A 19,554-nucleotide genomic window follows, 5' to 3' on the forward strand; every position below is an offset into this window, starting at 1 on the left:
TCTGCAGAAAAATGTTTTTTTAGCAGAAACTCGTTTTAAAAGTAAAAAAACGTTTTTATGCAGATTTTTAGATCTGAAAACTGAACAAAATTCAAGATCAATTTTTTAGTTCTGAAAGTTAAAATAAATCGTAAAAATAACCACGAGCTAATAAAAAAATTGATAAAATTAAATATAGAGCGAGGATAGAATGACGGCGGGGCGAGGGCGGAGAAATAACGAAAAAGAGAGAAAAAAATGAAGACAAAGAAAAAAATAGAAAAAAAATAGAGAAGAAAAAAAAGAGAAAAAAAGAGAAGAAGAGAAAAAAAGACATCTGAGAGAGAGAAAACGGACAGGTGTAAGAGTAAAGTGCTTAGAGTAAAAATAATAATAAAAATAGGTCTTAGAGTAAAAAAACAAAAATATTAAAAAGGTGAGGTATTTTTTATACGTTTTTCATGTTGAGGTAGAAAATTATATTATTTTTAAAAATAAAGTATTTATCCTAAATTTCTCTTTATGGACCGTGAATGTTGGGCTGAAAGATTAATGTGCATGTGAAGTATAAATACGTTAAAGAAGAGAATAAAAGACTAACTATTGGAGATGCTACCTTATATATAGTCTAGAGTACCTGTTTGGAGGCCGGATAAAATAAGTTTAACCCGATCTGCGACTCCAGCTTAAGCCCCTATTAGGTTGGCCAGATAGTCTGTTACGTATCATGCAGTGCTACAACCTATAATATTCCAGCCTAGAGATCCCATAACGAAAGCTTCAATTCAGATGATGTGATTAACTGTAAGATTAAGATTCTCTCTTCTTTCAAGTAGCTATGTATAGGAGAAAGATACTGTTTTTTGCATCATTTAGAACGCCAATCCAAGTGAACTAACCACTAAAACTCGACGCTCGTACGATCCATCGTCCGTTAGCGCCGACAACTTAAACTTTTCCAAACTGGCATTGCAATATAGCATTGCCACATAGGCATTAGATTTGTCAATCCCTTCTAATTCTGCAATTTGCGCAAATAAAAAAATCAGAGATTAGCTAAAAAGGTTTCCTTTTTTTGTGCAAGGAAGGAGGCAATAACCTAATCAGACTATTGTCTGAATATTTCTACCATAAAAGATACCTAATAGATCCTGGTTGATCCAGTAAATAAGACTCTGAGGTGGTTCATCATGAAAAACGAACCCAATAAAACTATCATCACAGATTGCTGCTAGATGATCGGCTGCGAAATTCGCTTCCCTAAAAATGTGATTGATTTGAACCTCCCAATTCCGATTGATTAGCGCAAGGATAGCCGAGAGCATATATTAGAATACATCGCTCCATCTTCATCATTCTTAACTTATCTACGACTAGCTTGTTATCAACCTCTAGAAAAATCTTTTTAAGGCCTAACCGCCATCTAAGTTTGAGACCACCACAGAGATCCCATAACAAATTCAATCTGGATGATATGATTAACAGTAAGATTAAGATCATTTCTTCTTTCAAGTAGCTCTGTATACGAGAAAGATATTTTTTTGTATCATTTCAAATGTCAGTCCAAGTGAACTGACCACTAAAACTCAATCGAAAAAATATCTCTCTCTTAGTACAAGGGCGGAACCTGGGGAGGGGGAGGCCAGACGGTCACCTGGCTCGCCGGTTGGAACTGGCATGGACTGATTCCTCAGTCTCTAAGAAAAAGAGAATAAATTTTTTTTAGGACTCCAATTTGTTTCCCAATAAAACAAGTGAGGTGTTTACAATATTATAAAAAAAATCAAAAGTCAAAATATTGTCGTGTTATTAATTTCCATTATTATTTTTGTTAACTGTTTAATTCTTCTATTTATTTTTTGTATTTACACAATTTATATTTTCGGTGTTAAAAAATATATTCAAATTTCAATTCAATTTTTAAACTTATACTTTTAGATAAATATACATCATATTATAACGAGATTTGGCGGCTTTAATTTTTTTTTTTCAATTTTTTTTTGTTTTCCAATTCTTTTATATTGAAAAGTTAATTAAAGTAAAAAAAGAATAACGTAAATTTCTAATATTTAGATTTATGAAGTTTAATATTATTATATGAAAGTTAATATCTGAAACATTTGAGTGAAAATGTTTGTTAAAATATTTGAAATTGTTGTTAAGCGCTTGCAGCGACCCTTTTGCCGGCTTTGTCAGTTGCAAAATCGATTGGAAATCAACCTTTTGGAAAGGCATAAAGCCTATCATTAAGAGTTATCTGTACTTCTCTAAAGCAGCAATTTTTCTTAGGGGTTTGCAAATCAATTCAAAGAATTGGATATAGACCTAAACAAATCTCTTAGTAGTTTGACAAATTTTTAACAAGTCGAAAGGAGGTAGTGCTCACTGATGAATATGAGGGAGGGAGTAGGAGGAGACAAACTAGGTTGCAGCGCTTGTTCTTTTTGTTTTGTTGAGATTTATATTAAATTTTGAAAAAATTGAAACCGTATCTTTGTTCCTATTTTTATTTGTCAATTCGTTTAATGTTATGAAATATGGTTTTAATATTATACATAGTTGTTTCGACGCACAAAATTGTTTGAAATCGAGTTCATATTTTTATAACTTATTAATTTGTTTAGCTCAGTTATTTGTGACCGCAATCAAGAGCGGAACCATGGGAGGGCGAGGCCAGGCGGTTGCCCAGCTCGCCGGCGGGAATGCCTGGGACCAATTCCCTCCCTTGGCTACCGGCCGGCTCAAAACAACAGACTATTGTGCAATCTTCTGCTTCAAAGGGTTGCAGCAATTTTGAAGAAATTAAAGTCGTTTGGTTTTAATTTTTAAATGCTTTTTGCCAACTTCAAATTAAATTTTTTTATCGGTGGTTCCATTTTGTGAAACATTAATTGCAAACATGTAATCGGCAGATCGATTTTGTGATTCATCATTAAGTAACAGTATGAAATGGATTTTTGCACTTCAAACTTTATTTTTACGCTCTAGATATCCTCTCTAAAGCATTAGTATTTCTGACTTTAACAATTCCATAAGTATTTTTATATTTTTAAAACTATCATTTTTGCCGAATATAAAATAACCACACCATCATCTTTAAACCCTAAATCCTTAGCAATGCTGTCTATGCCATCAGCCACCCGATCTGCAAATTTAAATATAGAACCTGTTTGGAGATCGCATAAGATGGACTTAACCTGATCTGCTACTTCAAGTTGAACCCCAATTAGGTTAGCGACCTAGAAAATTCCAGCCTAGAGAATCTACAACAAAAGCTTCAACTCAGATGATATTTGCAACCGTAAGATTAAGATCAGCTCTTCTATCAAGTAGCGCTCCATAGGAGACATATACCATCTTATGTATCATTTCAAACGCCAGTCCGAGTGAACTGATCACTAGAACTCGGCGTCCGTACGATTCATCGTTTGTTAGTGCCGAGAGCTTGAACTTTTTCAAAACGATATTGCAGTATACCATTGCCACACATGCAATGGATTTGTCGATCTCTTCTAATTCTACAATATGTACAAATAAATATAGATTATATAATAAGATTTACAGAAGTGAATCTTTTATTATTTAATCGGAAAAAAGATTGAAAAAATATACTATTTTATTTAAATTTTGTTAGGGTAGAAGCTTGTATATTAGTTGGTTAGCATTCTCAGATTCGTGACGAGGATTTTCCAATAGTATTTAAAGAAAAGCAAAAACAACACTTACAGTAAGGAAGGGATGTTTCTCCGACTGAGTTAGTGTCATTTATATTTCCTATTTTCCGCGTCCTTTTGTGGTAGGGGCGGAACCAAGGAAGGCGAGGCTGGCGGCCGCCCAGCTCGCCGACAGGAACACTTGGGACCAATTTCCTCCCTTGGCTAACTGATAGGAGTAAAATACTCCTATGTATTGAGTCGTTTTCCGCATGCTTTTGTTATGTATCACCGTGCTTTTCTAGTATTTTGTATATCTTATAGCATGTGTGAGTGTTTCAGGGATATTAGAGCATTGCGGAGTGTTTTGGCATAAAAAGAGGGAAGAATCGACGATTCGGAGAAAGGGCGAAGTCTTGAAGCAAAGAGATGTTGAAATCACATTTGAGAATCTGACCCCTCTGCACTATTTGACGATTTTGGAATAGTTAGAGTCTTCTAACGAGTTTGTGTTCTTCATACAAAATAAATTAGACATCTTAAGCTTTCCAGGGGTTTAAGAACCAACTCATTTGAAGGTTTCTACATTGAGTTATGAAGTTTTGAAGTCAGTGGTTGCGCATCAGAAATAGTGTCTCTTTCGAGACGAACTTTTGTGCATGTCTCGATCGAGAAGCATGTTCAGATGAGCTTCTCGATCAAGACCAGTGTTCCAAAAAGAAACAGAGAGCAAGCCAAAATTGGGTCTCGATCAAGAAGCACTTCTCAACAAGCTTCTCGACAGAGACCTGAAGAAAACTCAGAAAAGACCAAATTTCGAGTTTAGAGCTTTGCTTTGAACATTTCCTTATTTAGCCCAACAAAGCTTGTACTAGAATGTTTTATATCTCCTCTTTTGCTTTTGCCTATATAAGGCACCTTATCCCTCAATTTTATATATATAACTTATTATGTAACAACACTTTTAGTTAGGAGTAGAGTAATTTTAGGGTTTTGTGCCTCCATCTTTTCCACCATTGTTGTGTGGCTTGGAGTTTCATCTTATTTGTATTGAACAAGTTTTATCCATTTTATGAAAGCTTTATCGGTGGATTTAAGTTTTCTTAGTAAGTATTTCTTTATTATGATTACTCTTTGTTTATTTGTCATTAGTTTGATGTTTAGCATGTTTAGTTAAACCCCCATGTTTGGGGATTGATATGAACTCTTAAATGTTGCTTTGAATGGATTTGTATGTATGGCTTGAATAACATGTTTTAATCATTATTCTTAATGCTTATTTTAGAATGATCTCCTAAAGCATGATTAGTGTTTGTTTAATGCATTGAGAGATGGTTAAATAGATAGACATATGTGATTAGAAGCCTAAGTCATAACACCGTGAGAGCGGGTTAGGGATTAGGTAGCCATTGAGTTGGATTAATCATTGCTTCTTGTTTAATTGATTATGTTTAGTATCACGAGAGTGAGTTAAGCTTTAATTGGTTGCTCGATAGGTGGTTTGTTGTTCTTTGGGGCTCGAGAGAGCGGGAACGATGCATTAGAAACAACTCGATTCTTGTTGAATGCCATAATATTCATTTTCGTTTATTGCAATGTTAATTAGCTAGTATCAACCCCTAGGCGCTTTTAATTATTGTTTTTAATTCTTTAATCAATTAGTTGTTCAATTGTTGTTGTCTTTTTATAATTTAATTATTGTTTGCTTGAGTTTAATTCCATAATGTTAATTGAAAAGCCAATCACTCGTTTGCTATCCGAATTGAATTTCAAAATCATATTTCACTCACTTTTAACCTCTCATCCCTGTAGGTTCGACTACCCGGACTTATAGTCCACTCTATTACAAGTTTGCTTTTTGCTAACAAGGTTTTGGCGCAGTTGCCGGGGATGAGGTTGCGTTTAATTGATTGAAAGTATTTTGCAATTCGGTCGAGTTAGCCTTATTTTCTGTTTTTATTTTTATTGTTCATTCTTGCTTTTTCGTGGCTTACGCTCGGTATTTTTGTTTGTGGTTGTGCAGGAAATTTGTGTGTTTGTTGGTTTATCTTCAAATATTAGTTTTATGGTGAATCTATTCAGGCATGAGTAATGGCATGGGATCCGGATTGTGAGATTTGTGGAGATTTTAGTCATACCGGAGCGGAGTGTCCTACACTCTATTCAAATTGGAATGAACGTGTCAACTATGTGGGTGATCAATGGTAAGCTAGTGACCCTTATTCCGACATGTATGATCCGGGATGGCACAACCCTTTGAACTATGATTGGGACAACAATTGGTAGAACTTCAATGAAAACTTGAATTTCAACTCAAGTTATCACCCACATCAAAACCAATGAGACTTCAACTCCAATTTTGGCAATGAACAATAACAACCACCTAGTTTTCAACAATGTGAGCTTTGTAGAAATTTTGGCCATAGCGGAAGCGAGTGCTCTGGGTTTAATCAAGTTTTGAATGAGGAGAACTTCAATGCTTATTTTGAGTACCACATTGAGCAAGCGGTTGTTTCCAAAGCCAAAGAAGTAGCTGCACTCCCAAACACTTGTGGGATTTGTTGGAAATTTGGCCACACTAGAGGCGATTGCCCCATAATTCAAGCTTTGGACGATCCACATGACAAGAGACCCATGGAAGTTGAGGATGAGCTAAGAGCTAGTGAGGAAGTGGTAATTGAGGTTGAAGCTCCTTATGTTAGACCTCCACCTCCTCTTTATGTATCAAAAGTTCCTTTTTCGAGTCGACTCAAGAAGGCACCAGACAACCAAAGGGGATTATTAGCCGAATTTGAAGATACTCCAACACAACATGCTATGGCCATAGATTTGAAAGATGATGGTGATTTAGTAGAACATCCTCCCACAAGGCTTCACATAGAGATCGAAAGAGAAAGGTGTGAGGATGTTAAACTTGAAGCTATAATTTCCAACCCACTTACTTGTCTAAAGAGCTTAAATGATGAAAGTGGGGAGAAATTTGGTATTACGGTACTCTACAAGGAAATCTACAAATCCTTTGATTATAAAGATCCATTCTTGGAGGAGTTTGATTCCGAGTATGACAGAAATAATATCAAATATATGAAGATGCTTCATACTCCTCATGTTCTTTGTTATAGAGTACAAGCATACTCTATATTATTGGAGTTGTATTTGAAGGAGCCAACAAGGAACAAGAGAGAGAAGATGCTACCAAGACGGCTTCCGCATGTTAGGTTGTATTTTTAACAATCTTACGCAAATAGTCTAGTTTTGGACTCTAACTAAAGCGCACTCGGGAGGCATTCCCGAGAGGTTCAATTACTTTTCTTGTCATTTATCTTTTGTTATTTATTTTTAGTGTTTCATTTAGGTTATTTTGCGTTGATTGAAAAAGATTTGATTCTCTAACCCAAACTCATGCAATTTTCATGTATGTTTTATTTCTTAACATTGAGGGCATTGCTTAGATATAGTGTGAGGAGAGTTGGAAAATTGAATCCCGTTTGTGTTTAGATTGTAAGAGGTTGTTTTTATGTGTTTATGCTTTTATGTCGTTTTTTATGTTGTGTTGTGTCGCCTCAAACCAAAAATTCGAGTTCCAAGCTTATTGAATGCTTTTGTACGAATTTTGGTTTGATGGATTTTTATTTGAGTAGGATACCTTGTTAGGTATTTTTTGTTGTCTCCCTTTGATCACTAAATCTTTGACTTGTAGTGTGATAAGCTTGATTAGTGATTTTAGCATTTTTGATTTTAGTATCCAAATTACCTACCCAAACCTTTAATCAAGTTACAACCTTTCAAAAGTCCATATGATGAGTAGTCAATTACCAAACTAAGTAGTGGAGACCGGACTAAGAGCAAGTCTATGGTGAATTTCCGAATGTTTTTGTGCTTAATTTTCATACCCGAAACACTTGAGCGTTAGAGTGAAACCTTGTGAGAAAATGGTTACCTAATGCCTATGAATGATATGCCATGCTCGTATTTTGAGTTAACCAAATGTTCGCATGTCCCGCCTATGATTGCAATACATGATTGTTTTGAATAACGCTTCATTGACACCGTTGTAGCCTCAATATCACAGGAACACGTCGCTATAATTGAATACATCATTTATTTGCATGCCTTTTAGTTTTTGGCATTGGATGTTTTGCCTTCACGTTTTCATCGGTCGGCAGTATGGTTGTGACATTTGTTCAAGTCGTTAAATTCGCTAATCTTGTAGCTTTAGTAAGATTCATTTCTTGTTTGGGGAAAAGCAAGAGTTTAGTGTGAGGAGGTTTGATATAAGTAAAATACTCCTATGTATTGAGTCGTTTTCCGCATGCTTTTTTTATGTATCACCGTGCTTTTCTAGTATTTTGTATACCTTATAACATGTGTGAGTATTTCAGAGATATTAGAGCATTGCAGAGTGTTTGGCATAAAAAGAGGGAAAAATCGACGATTCGGAGAAAGGGCGAAGTCTTGAAGCAAAATAAAAACAAAAATGAAAAACCAAATCACTTTTTATTTATTTAATCCTTTGAATCAGTTGACAAACACGGATAATGGACGAAAAGATAACATCGTAGTTGAAAATAAAAATGGAAAAACAAATCGTTTGACTTTCAAATAAGAAGAATCAAAATGTAATTAATTATTATTATTATTATTATTGACATTATATAATTTTTATAGGAATTAATGTTATATTTATAATTTTTATTATACTTTTTTTGTCTCCTAGAAAAATATATTATCTTCAATGTCCCATAAAAATAAAAAAAATTATCATCTTTAACATATTAATTATTAAAATATTCCCATAATTACATTATACGATCATTAAATAATGGCCAAATGTCGTAAAAAGGCCAAACCTTTTATAAAAGTTTTACAAAAGTTCTGACCTTTCAATTTTGTTGATTTTGGCCAAAAACAAATTATTTGGTTTCAATTGTGGCCAACTCTCAATTTGATTTCAATTTGCCTATGTGACGCCTATGTGGCGCCTATGTGACATGCCAAATATTGAAAGGTCGGGACTTTTGTGAAACCAAATAATTCATTTTTGGCCAAAATCGACAAAATTGAAAGGTCAGGACTTTTGTGAAACCAAATAATCAGTTTTTGGCCAAAATCGACAAAATTAAAAGGTCAGGACTTTTATGAAACTTTTGTGAAAGGTTTGGCCTTTTTAAAACATTTGGCCTTAAATAATATGGTTCTACTTTTATAGTGATCTAGGTAGCACGGAAACGGAAACGGAAACGATTCAAAACGGACACGGGGAAACGAAAGTTTTTCAAAATGAAGGATACGAAATGTGGAGGAAACGTGCAAATAACAAAAATATAGGGATATATTTATAAAAATATTATCTAAATATTTATGATAATTAACAAAATAATTCATTTTAATATACTAAATATTTAAAATTTTATAAATATATATAAAAAATAATATAATTCAACACAAATAAGTATATTTGATGTATTGAGGGCAATGTGAATGTAAAATTATGTGTAACTAGTTAATTTTTTTTATTTGTGGGTAATAATTTTAATTTTTTTATACTTTTTTAATTTTTATTATTTACGGAAACGGCCCGAAACATTTTCTACGAGTGTCCAAGAGTTTCCAGTTTCCGAAACGTTTTTGAAATGGGAAACGCAAATTTATCAAAATTTCCGTGGTTCTTAGATAGTGATCCATTCTGTAAAAATTAATTGTAAAAATATTACAATGAATTAATTATTTTATAATCAAATAAATATTATTACTAATAGCAATATGAAAAATTAGAAAAAGGATAAGGCAGATGGACCCGGGTCTCCCCTTCTAAAATGGAAACATAAAAACAAAAAGAAAGAAATGAAAAAGACATGAAAGTGGGAGAAATTTTTAGATAGACTCAGTACAGCACATTATCCGTGAACTAAACCTATCACATAATAACACGTCATTAAAATGATGTCAATCTTGTAATATTACTATTCAAAAGTGTAAATAAATAATAAACGAATTTATAAAATTGTCATCATTTTAATAACGTGTCGTTATATGATAGACTAATCTACTGATGACGTGGTGAACTGAGTCCACTTAAGAATCTCTCTAAAAGTGGATACCCACTCTCTCTACTAATCCACTTCTCTCTCTACTAATCCAACACTAATCTGTTTCTTAATCACACAACAAACCATTCCCAACTATTGTTTAACTTAGTGGGCATCGCAGCCTTCACTTTTTTTCCTTTTTTAATCGTTGTAAAGATACCAGCCTTCACTTTTTTTCCTTTTTTTCTCCATTATTTGATTGCCCATCTTCTAATCTTGAAACCAATCTTGGAAACTTTGATTTTCTTGAAAAATCTTGAAATGGGTTGTTCTGGATCATCTCGGGCCAAAGGAAATGGTAAAGATTTTCTTGTTTTTCAGTTCTTGAAATCCAGTTCTTTGCTCTTATTACATTCAGTCTATTTTTGTTTGTTTCAGTTCTTGAAATCCAGTTCTTTATTTTATGATATTTGGTAGATTTTTGGTGATGATGGTTTAGTAGTGATCATTTGTCCAATTCCTTTTCGAAGATTTTTGGTTGTGTTTTAGTTGTTCAAGATCAAGATTGATTCTTGATGTCTAACTTCGGGACCAAATAGCTTAGACAATTACAAAATGTATAGGTTCATTGTCAGAAATTTAGAGGACCGCTGAGATAAAGAATTTAGGTGAATACTTAAACCAACAATTTGGTTTCTTTATGAATATTTAGAAGTGATTCTGCATAAAATGGTGTCTTCTGTGTGAATTATCCGAAAATAAAGCGATATTAAAGGAGACTAACTTAGATACTTGAGCATGGAACTTTATTGGATGTCACATTATTAGTCAGTCATGGCATGGATTTAACTGAAATAGGTATCTTTATAAAGTTCATGTATGTATTTGTATGATCATTCTCCAGATTTTGGCATTTCCGAATAGCTTATGGTCTGATTTGAACTCCAATGTGAATGCTTTATGTTGATGGATTTTACTTGTAGTTGACTTTGAATGAAACTTTGTTGTTGCTTATTGTTGTCTGCAGAGCACTCAAAGAAGATCCGGAGGCCAAAACCTTGGAAGCATTCTGAACCAATTACTAGAACACGACTCCTGCAAATGCGTGATGAGTTTTGGGATACTGCTCCTCATTATGGTGGGAGGAAAGGTATTTTTGTTCAGAGCTGTTTACTCTTATCGTCAAATATGCTAGCTGATCGTTTGTTTCTTCTTCGGCTAGCTGGGTGAAATCGTCACTTTTTAACCTAGTTATGCCCTGAATGCCATTCATCTGTCCGTTAAACTGGAGTTCTGATATTGTTTTTAACTTTTTATCATTATTATAATAAAATAAGGTTGAGAAAAGCATTGGAAAAATGCATATGCAATTGCAAATGTGTAATAAGGGTGCATTTCAGCACGACTGTAATATGAATGATGGCCTCTTTTTATACTGTTTTATCCGTTCTTTAAATAGAATGAATAAAGTAGATAAAAAGATAGCATAGTGGAACAATAAACATGATGAGCGATAAAAAATAGTTTTGATAGGCCAGAATCCAGATCAAACAATATGTTCAACTTTGTTAAAAAAAAAAATCAAATAAAGAGTGCGTTTTTCCATTCTACTCTGGCTATAGGAGCAAGAGTCCTCCTAATAACATTTTCTTCTCCAAAAGCCGGAGCTTTCTTTTTTATGATTATTCTCGTTATTAGTTTTCTCGCTTCCTAAATTATGACATTTCATTTTTCTTCAAGAGGATTTGCATCTACGCATATGTCTTGTATAACTTAAAATTCTTTAAGATGGCAATTCTAGTGGGTTGATGCATAATCCACAGAAAATGCATCAGTAAAATACCATAGCAATTAATCTACAATAGTAGTCCTTATGGTATATATATCCATAAACATTGGATCAAAAGATGCAAAACAGTGCTAGTATTTGGTTAACAGCACAATCTTATACTTATGGCTGTGAATGCTTTAAAAGGAGGTGTGCATTACGATTGGTATTATGTGTTGTAAGTAAATTATTTATAAAAGAAGTGAACATTCACTCAACGATTTGTTCATTACATGATTGGCACTTTGCACTATAGATTTCCTATATTTGTCTATTTCTGTGTTTCTTTTAGATGCATATTTTGCTTAATAGCTTGCATAGAATTGACTGGTTGAAATATTTGGATTGGATAGCAATGGTTGAGGGTAACATGCTTGGATTTGCAAAAATATAATTTTTTTTTGTGAAGCTAATATTTGAGAATCCTGTTGTGGAGATTTATTGGTGAAAATCTTTTATGCAATAGGCATTGAGACTATACTGCGAAATGCTATATAAATTTGTTAGTTTATATTCAGTCTTTCTCTCAAAATTAACCTACTGTGGATTTTTTATTTGTCCTAGTGCTTGGCGGTATTCATTCTCTATTTTTTTTAATTTCTTTAAACAACAACTTGATGGTTTTGGGCAGAATAACTAACATTTTCGAGGAAACGTTCTTCTATAACAGAGATATGGGATGCACTTCATGCCGCTGCTGAAGCTGATATAACTCTTGCTCAAGCCATTGTGGACAGTGCTGGTGTGATCGTTCAAAGCGAGGACTTGACAATTTGCTACGATGAAAGAGGTGCCAAATCCCTCTGTTAAACTTACACGTCTACAATTATTCATACCCTCAGAATTTTAATTATACCATTGAAATTTCTGCAGGTGCAAAGTATGAACTTCCTAAATACGTTCTGAGTGAGCCAACTAATTTAGTTGGAGATGATTGAAAATGTGGTAACCAATTCTTGAACTGTATATAAAGCTTTCTCATTTTATAGTAGCCTCCATTTTCATAATTTTCAAAAGCTCGGTAGAACGTTATGACTCAAATGGATAACTAGCTCTGTCTGCTCATCGGTGAGGATTTTTCAAGCAGCATGTGACAGTTTCTAAAGGAACATGTAATAGAATGACTCATGTACATTAGTATGTAGCTGGAAGAGGATTAGACTTGAAGAATTTTGAATGCAATGCAGAATTTAAAATACTATTGCAGCTGGTCTATGATTTCAAGTTTTTTTTTTTCATGTCTCTGCCATTTTATCCTCTTTTAATTATTTCTTAGGTATGGTCCTATGGGGTATGGGCTGTGGTTGTCTGGTTGTTGTTCTACTCTATCATTTTCAATTCAAAATTTGGAGACATGACAGTAGGCCTCCAACAACACATGTATCACAAAATGGAAACCAAAAATAATTAAATTATAGTTATAAGCAGTAATTGAAGAATCGACCGGTCGGTTCAATCTGTTGAATCGGGAATCAGACAACTAATCGGTCTAACTAACTCCTAAGAATAGGATATCTGCTCCAACCGAATTAGACCGACTTAACTAGAGAACCAACAAGTTTCCAAAATTGGTTGACCCGGCTGATTTGTTTTTAAGTACTGGGTAGTTTTTTTTTTGTTTTTTTTTTATATTGGATAATTTTGTCTTACAATTTGTTGATATGGGGTCATGAAATCTGCTAGAAGGAACATAGACTATATAAGTTATCTATTTTTATTCTATAATTTTACTCTATTTGTTCAACCGGAACCAGTGACCACACTAGTTCGGTCACTGATTCAATTTTTAAAACACTGGTTATAAATATAATTTTGGTTAATGATTCAATTTTTAAAACATTGGTTATAAGTATAATTTTTGGAGTTTTAAAAGTGTTAGAAATGTAGATAAAATATAGTATACCAAGAAAGTTTCCATATAACTAATGAGCAAAAGGTCAACCGTCTCTAAATTTTTGTGATTCAGAGTTAAATAACTCACTCTCAATTATTATTTTCAATTAAGAAAAATGCTTTCTATTTTGAGGTCAAATACAAAAAAATATTCTTTATTAGTTCAGGATAAAATTACTCCCTCCGTCCCATTTTATAAGTCTCATTTGACTTTATAGACAAATTAAGAAAACATTAATTATCTTTGTTTTTTTATATTTTTTCATGTTTTGCCTCTATTAATGATAGTGGAATTTTCTATAGATTTCTTTTAAGATAACTAAAATAAGGGTAAACTATAGTGTTCAATGGAAAAATATTTTAAAAATATTAATCGGACTTTTTAAATGGAACATCCTAAAATGGAATATGAGACTTCTTAAACGGGACAAAGGGATATATCATTTCGATCCTTAAATTTTACATATATATAATGTACAATTTTGTTCTTAATTAATATAAATATATATAATATTGTTTTTATTTGATCAAAATAACTAAAAATAAGTTATTTAGATAAAAATTTAAAAACCGAACTAACCTTTTGCACAATACTAATAATGTAACATTATTAAGATAATGTGTGCCAATTTGTTTTGAGTAATGCATAAAATTATATAGCCGCAAAGATGGAAGAGAGCACGTGAATAATCAGTGGCAGAAAATACAAAATGTTGAGTTAATGTAGTGCTTTTCTCAAGATTAATAAAACATTAGAGATTGAAACACAGAACCAAGGTTTTGTCCCTTGGGAACTAGACATTTCAAAGAGTTTCTAATCATAATTGCCACCATCTCTAATCTTTGTATAAAGGTCAAATTAAAGTAAAAGCCACCTTGATTATAACCTCCATTGGATTGCTTAATCTAATTGATTATATTTAGTTAAAAGATTATGCAATTAAAGATTTGGGTACTATTCAACTTTCAAACTCCACCTCCCCCAACCACAACAAGAAAAAGTTATCATAAAAATTGACTTTTGTATTTAGAAATTTAGAGTTTTGGATTGACTTAGAAAAGATAAGAAAAAAAAACAACTTGCACCATTTTTTTTCTATGTATATATTGAAATTGGGTAGTTCTCGCCGGAAAAGATTAAATAAGAATAATTAATCATATTTGTGGACGTTCTTGCAAAAAAACACTTATAATACTCCCGGTCGATTCGAAAACATTAGTTGAGCCCGAATTAGGATATCCATTGAATATTTTTGTCATTCTCCCAATTCTCTTGTACATATAAAATAATAAATATTTTTTACTATATAGTTTTTTAATAATTTTTTAATAATTTTCTTTATTAAACTCGGCTCGAGCTCGAGTAACTCGAATGTCGTCCGAGTTCGAGTTAAGCCTGATAAATTAAGCTCATTCAAACTTGAACTTATAAGACTCGTTCAAACTCGAACATTAAACTTTAAAGGGGTAGTTATCATCTTAGTCTTCTTTCAAATAAATTTAGCTTTAGCTTCCAATTGATAATACCTTTTAGGTAGTTGAACCGTTAATTCATAAATTGGCCCCGAATTATATTCTAAGAGACTAGAGAGTGATAGAAAAAGGCCAAAAAAAAACACATGAACTTATTGATTTGCTATAAATACATATCTTTCAAGTGGTTAGCTCACATATTTACTATACCTAATTTTGTTAAACATTTATGTACCCAATTTATGCTGGTGCGGCATCAGAGGTTGATCATGATCAAAACATGTAATGGTCATAAATTAATAAAACTTTATAGTATACGAAATTAATTTATAGGATTGTGTACATTCAATATTGAGCTAGCAAACATAACTTATGTGGTCCACATCATCCACCATTATTCATGTTTCACTGAGAATCCAAGAAGATCCACATTAATTGACTCCTACCATATCTATATATTTATGTAGGGTTTGGCAATTATTCTTAGCCTATACTATTTTTTTATTTTATTTTGACAATTTAAAATCGTATTATTTGCTTACTTAATTAATTATATACATATCTCATTATGACAAGAAAGAAGAATATTTGTTTGTGGCATGAGACCAACTTAATTTCATAAATAATTACATTTTATGCTATTAAATTAAATATAAGAGATAATATGTAATAACATTGTTTTCCTCTTCATTTTTAAAAAATAATTATTTTCATATTTTATATGATTGAAATCCCATTATAAAAGTGAGTTATTGTTAAAGAAAACTAAAATATAAAAGGAAGTAAATAGTAGTTAATTAAATATTTATGAAGGAAATGGTAGCTCGAATCTTAATTAATGGGATAATTAATTCTAAATATAAGTATTAAAATTGAATACAGAAAATACAATATTTAATTTGTGTTGTTTTTTAGTCATTGTGAATCTCAGTTTCAAGTGGCACAAACTAGCTAGGGTTTAAATATGTACTGATGTAGAAGTACTATTGTACAGAAATGGGGACCCTTTTGGGGCTAAATTTTTATGAGAGTGACATTTATGCCCTTTTGCCCTTTATGGCCCAGTTGTGGTAGATAATCCAGACATATAACTTGGATGTTTTTACATAATTTAATTTGAAAACAACCTAACTAACAATTATCTGATTTTAGTAACACTCCCCCTTGCAAATAAATTTCAGAAAAAACAGATAATAGATTCCAAGTTATACATGAGTGTAAATTTGTGCTGTTTGCCATAATTAACATTTGGACTATCTCTTTCGACTCTTATAAAAATGTATAGTATCTAGTAGCGGAGCTAGAATGGAGTGGCGGAAATTTATTGACGAAAATTGAATTAAGAAAAAAAGAGAAAATAAAATTTCTTTTAGAGTTGATTGATTTGGATTATAAGAGTTAAAATTAAGTGAGGTATAAACTTGCATTCATAATAAGTATTGATAGCTACATCAACGTCATACAAGTAATAAATGGACAAAATTAAAACAACAAATATAATTAAAATTAAAATTGAAACATTTTGAATGTCAAACAGGTATGAAAATTCGGACGAAAAATTTAATTTTTTTAGGTCATTCGGCTAAGAAAAACATGGCAAGCCAGCCCTAAAGTAAAACATTTGTATTTTACAAATTACTTGAGTAGCTTATATTATGACTTTTTCCTTGTAAGTATTTTAAGGTTATCATTCAAAACCCATGTGCAAATTGTTGGATTGAATAAATTTTATCTTGTTGATCATTACACTAGGAAAATAAGTAATAAAAATGTTCATAATATATTTCCCTAATTCACAAAAAAAAACCATGGGACAATAAATTGAGCTTAATTTGAATATTTTAAATTCAGAAGTATTGATATAAAAAATTAAAAGTAAAAATTAAAAGAGAATAAAATGGTTTTGAAGGTGTGTAACAGTAAAAGGGAGAGAATAAACATAGTAAATGGAATCAGTAGCATCATCACTAGGGGTGGGCAAAAAAACCGGGCAAACCGATTAACCGAACCGAAACCGGAAAACCGAACCAAAAAATATGGTTAACCGGTCGAACGGTTTAGATTTAGGTTTTGATTTTTAGTTTTCATGGTTAATGGTTTAGGTTTAGGTTTTGGATTTCTAAAAACCGTGGTTAACCGGTTAACCGGTTTATATATATATATATTCATATATTTTTAATAATTAATAAGATATATTTTATGATCTATAAAATAATATTGATTTTATAATATACACAATAAAATCTAAATATAAAAATATATTGACATATATTTTATTTAGGAATACTTATATATTTTAGGAGATTTTATATATGAAAATATTGTAAAAGAAATTTGTTTTCCTTATTAAAATATTTACTTAACAAAAATAGAAATATTTAAGTCTATAAATAGTAGAAAGTGGACGTGAACAACACTACAAACAATTCAAAAAATACAAACCTAGCTTTAATATTACTCATAAATTATTTGTAAATAATAATAGTTTTAAATATTTGCATTGATTTAACTATTTATAAGATAGTTTAGATTTATATTTTTTTAATATAATTTGAATTTCTATAGTTTTTTTTTGTTTGCTAAAAATCAAATAGAATTAAAAATATATCTTTTTTTGTCTTTAATTTTTCTAATGGTTATATGGTTAAAAACCGCAAAACCGAAAAACCGAACCGTTTTTTATGGTTAACCAATTTACTGGTTAACCGTTTAAAATTTTAGGTTTAGGTTTTTAATTTTAAAAACCGTATTACAATGGACCAGTTTACAAATTACCCTCATGGACCGGTTAACCGGTCCATGCCCACCCCTAATCATCACAACCAGTAATTTTATGAACAAAGGATCACTTTACCCCCCGAACTTGGCGCAAAGTATCAAAAACGTCCAAATTAGCGAAACCGGATCACTTTTACCCCGAACTTGGCAAAACCGTTTCAAAAACACCCCTATGCTGATGTGGCACCCTAATTGGAGAGTGAGATTCTAAATTTCAAATAATTAACCCTAATTAACTTAATCTAATTAAATATTTAATCTTAATTAATTTAAAATCCATCTTCTTCTACCTCTATCACCACTAGCCCCCACCTCCATCAACCACCACCAAAAATCTAAACACCACCGCCGGAACCCAAAACACCACCGCCCGACATCTGAGCCGCCTCTCATCTGTGAGAGACGAAGAGTTCGTCTCTCACAGATGAGAGACGAAGAGTTCGTCTCTCACAGATGAGAGACGACTCATCTGAGAGACGAACCCTCGTCTCTCAGATGAGAGAGTTCGTCTCTCAGGACGAACCCAGATCTGGGTTCGTCCTGAGAGACGAACCCAGTTCGTCTCTCAGATGAGAGATGAGGGTTCGTCTCTCATCTGAGAGACGAACAGAGACGAACTGAGTTCGTCTCGAACTCAGTTCGTCTCTGCTCTTCAAAATTTAAAAAAAAAAATTAATTTTTTTTATAAAAAGTGCAAAAAGGTTCCTTATGTTTTTAATTAATATAATTTTGATATGTAAAGTTTTAAAATTAAATTATTATTTCTAATTATTATGGACTAATTTATACAATGTTAAAAGAATTAGGATTATTTTAAACCTTTTACCATTAAAAACCACCTATGAGAAAAAAACCACCTCCAAAACCAGAGAGTGTGCCTCACTCTCTTAGGTGAGAGTGGGGAGGGGTGTTTTTGTACCAAATTTGACAAGTTCAGGGTAAAAGTGATCCCGTTTTGCTAATTTGGACGTTTTTGATACTTTGTGCCAAGTTCGGGGGGTAAAATGATCCTTTGTTCGTAATTTTATTCAATGCTTCATCATTCACCATCTTCTTCTGTACCCCGCACGTGACTGTCACACTACTTATACCCTGCAACTGTTTATTTATGCTTTTTTTTTTAAATTCCAAATTCCAAAAAGAATCACTTAATTATTTGTCAAATATAAAAAAAACCAAAGGGTCATTCTCGTCCTCAAACTTGAACGTAAAAATCAATTAACTCACAACTAATTATTTTACTCAATTAAAAATAATAGTACTCGATATTTATAAGCCAATTAATGATAGAATTGTTTTAAATAAACAAGTCTAGGGACTAAAATAAGTCATTTAATTTTTAATTAATTAAAAACAAAGAGTGTTATCTTTCATAGATCTAAAATGGATATAATATTTTTATATGGTTGAAATGATTAAGTATGAGTCAATTGATTCTAATGTACAGATTCAGAATCAGAAAACACGATGACCTTTTTTTCATATAAAAAAGTTAGTGATATAATCACCCATTAGTCTTCTCTAATTAGCTCACTTCAACCAAACCTCAATGTAAACCACTGCAACCATCAGTTTATAGTTCAATTAGTATATATAGTCTATTGATTATACGATTTTTTTTTATTTAAACAGGTTGAAGTTTGAACAATATTTTTTATTTTTTAGCGGAATCAATATGGACATGCTTTTGATTAACTATCGAATCAGTTGAACCGGCCGGTCTGATTCTCAAAACACTGATCAGCAGGCAGTAGTAGTACTTATTAGGCATGAAATCCCCTTGCTTAATGAAACCTGATGCTACTCATTAATTCCTTCCCTTATTTGGTCTATAGGCAATAAATTTCAATTAAAAGAGACCTTACTATATCTATTAGTAATATTTTCTTACTGATTTTGCTCACTATATTTATGGTCTTAT

At 32.1% G+C, this 19,554-nt stretch overlaps 1 protein-coding gene across 1 annotated transcript; it reads left to right on the plus strand.

The window, feature by feature from the left end:
• Positions 1 to 9,709: 9,709 nt before the first annotated feature.
• On the plus strand, positions 9,710 to 12,715 carry LOC126671408 (uncharacterized). The gene is made up of 4 exons (XM_050365175.2): positions 9,710 to 10,019; positions 10,689 to 10,811; positions 12,160 to 12,279; positions 12,363 to 12,715. Exons 1-4 carry the CDS (start codon positions 9,983 to 9,985, stop codon positions 12,425 to 12,427), a joined length of 345 nt encoding a protein of 114 aa, XP_050221132.1. The 5' UTR covers positions 9,710 to 9,982; the 3' UTR covers positions 12,428 to 12,715.
• The last annotated feature ends 6,839 nt before the right edge of the window (positions 12,716 to 19,554 follow it).

Source organism: Mercurialis annua, linkage group LG3 (assembly GCF_937616625.2).
Source record: "Mercurialis annua linkage group LG3, ddMerAnnu1.2, whole genome shotgun sequence".
Lineage (NCBI taxonomy): Eukaryota > Viridiplantae > Streptophyta > Magnoliopsida > Malpighiales > Euphorbiaceae > Mercurialis > Mercurialis annua.

Coding starts and splice junctions, on each gene's coding strand:
- LOC126671408 (XM_050365175.2), top strand. CDS start 9,983: ATGGGTTGTTCTGGATCATCTCGGGCCAAAGGAAATG. Junction 10,020..10,688: donor ATCTCGGGCCAAAGGAAATG/GTAAAGATTTTC, acceptor TGTTGTCTGCAG/AGCACTCAAAGAAGATCCGG. Junction 12,280..12,362: donor AATTTGCTACGATGAAAGAG/GTGCCAAATCCC, acceptor AAATTTCTGCAG/GTGCAAAGTATGAACTTCCT.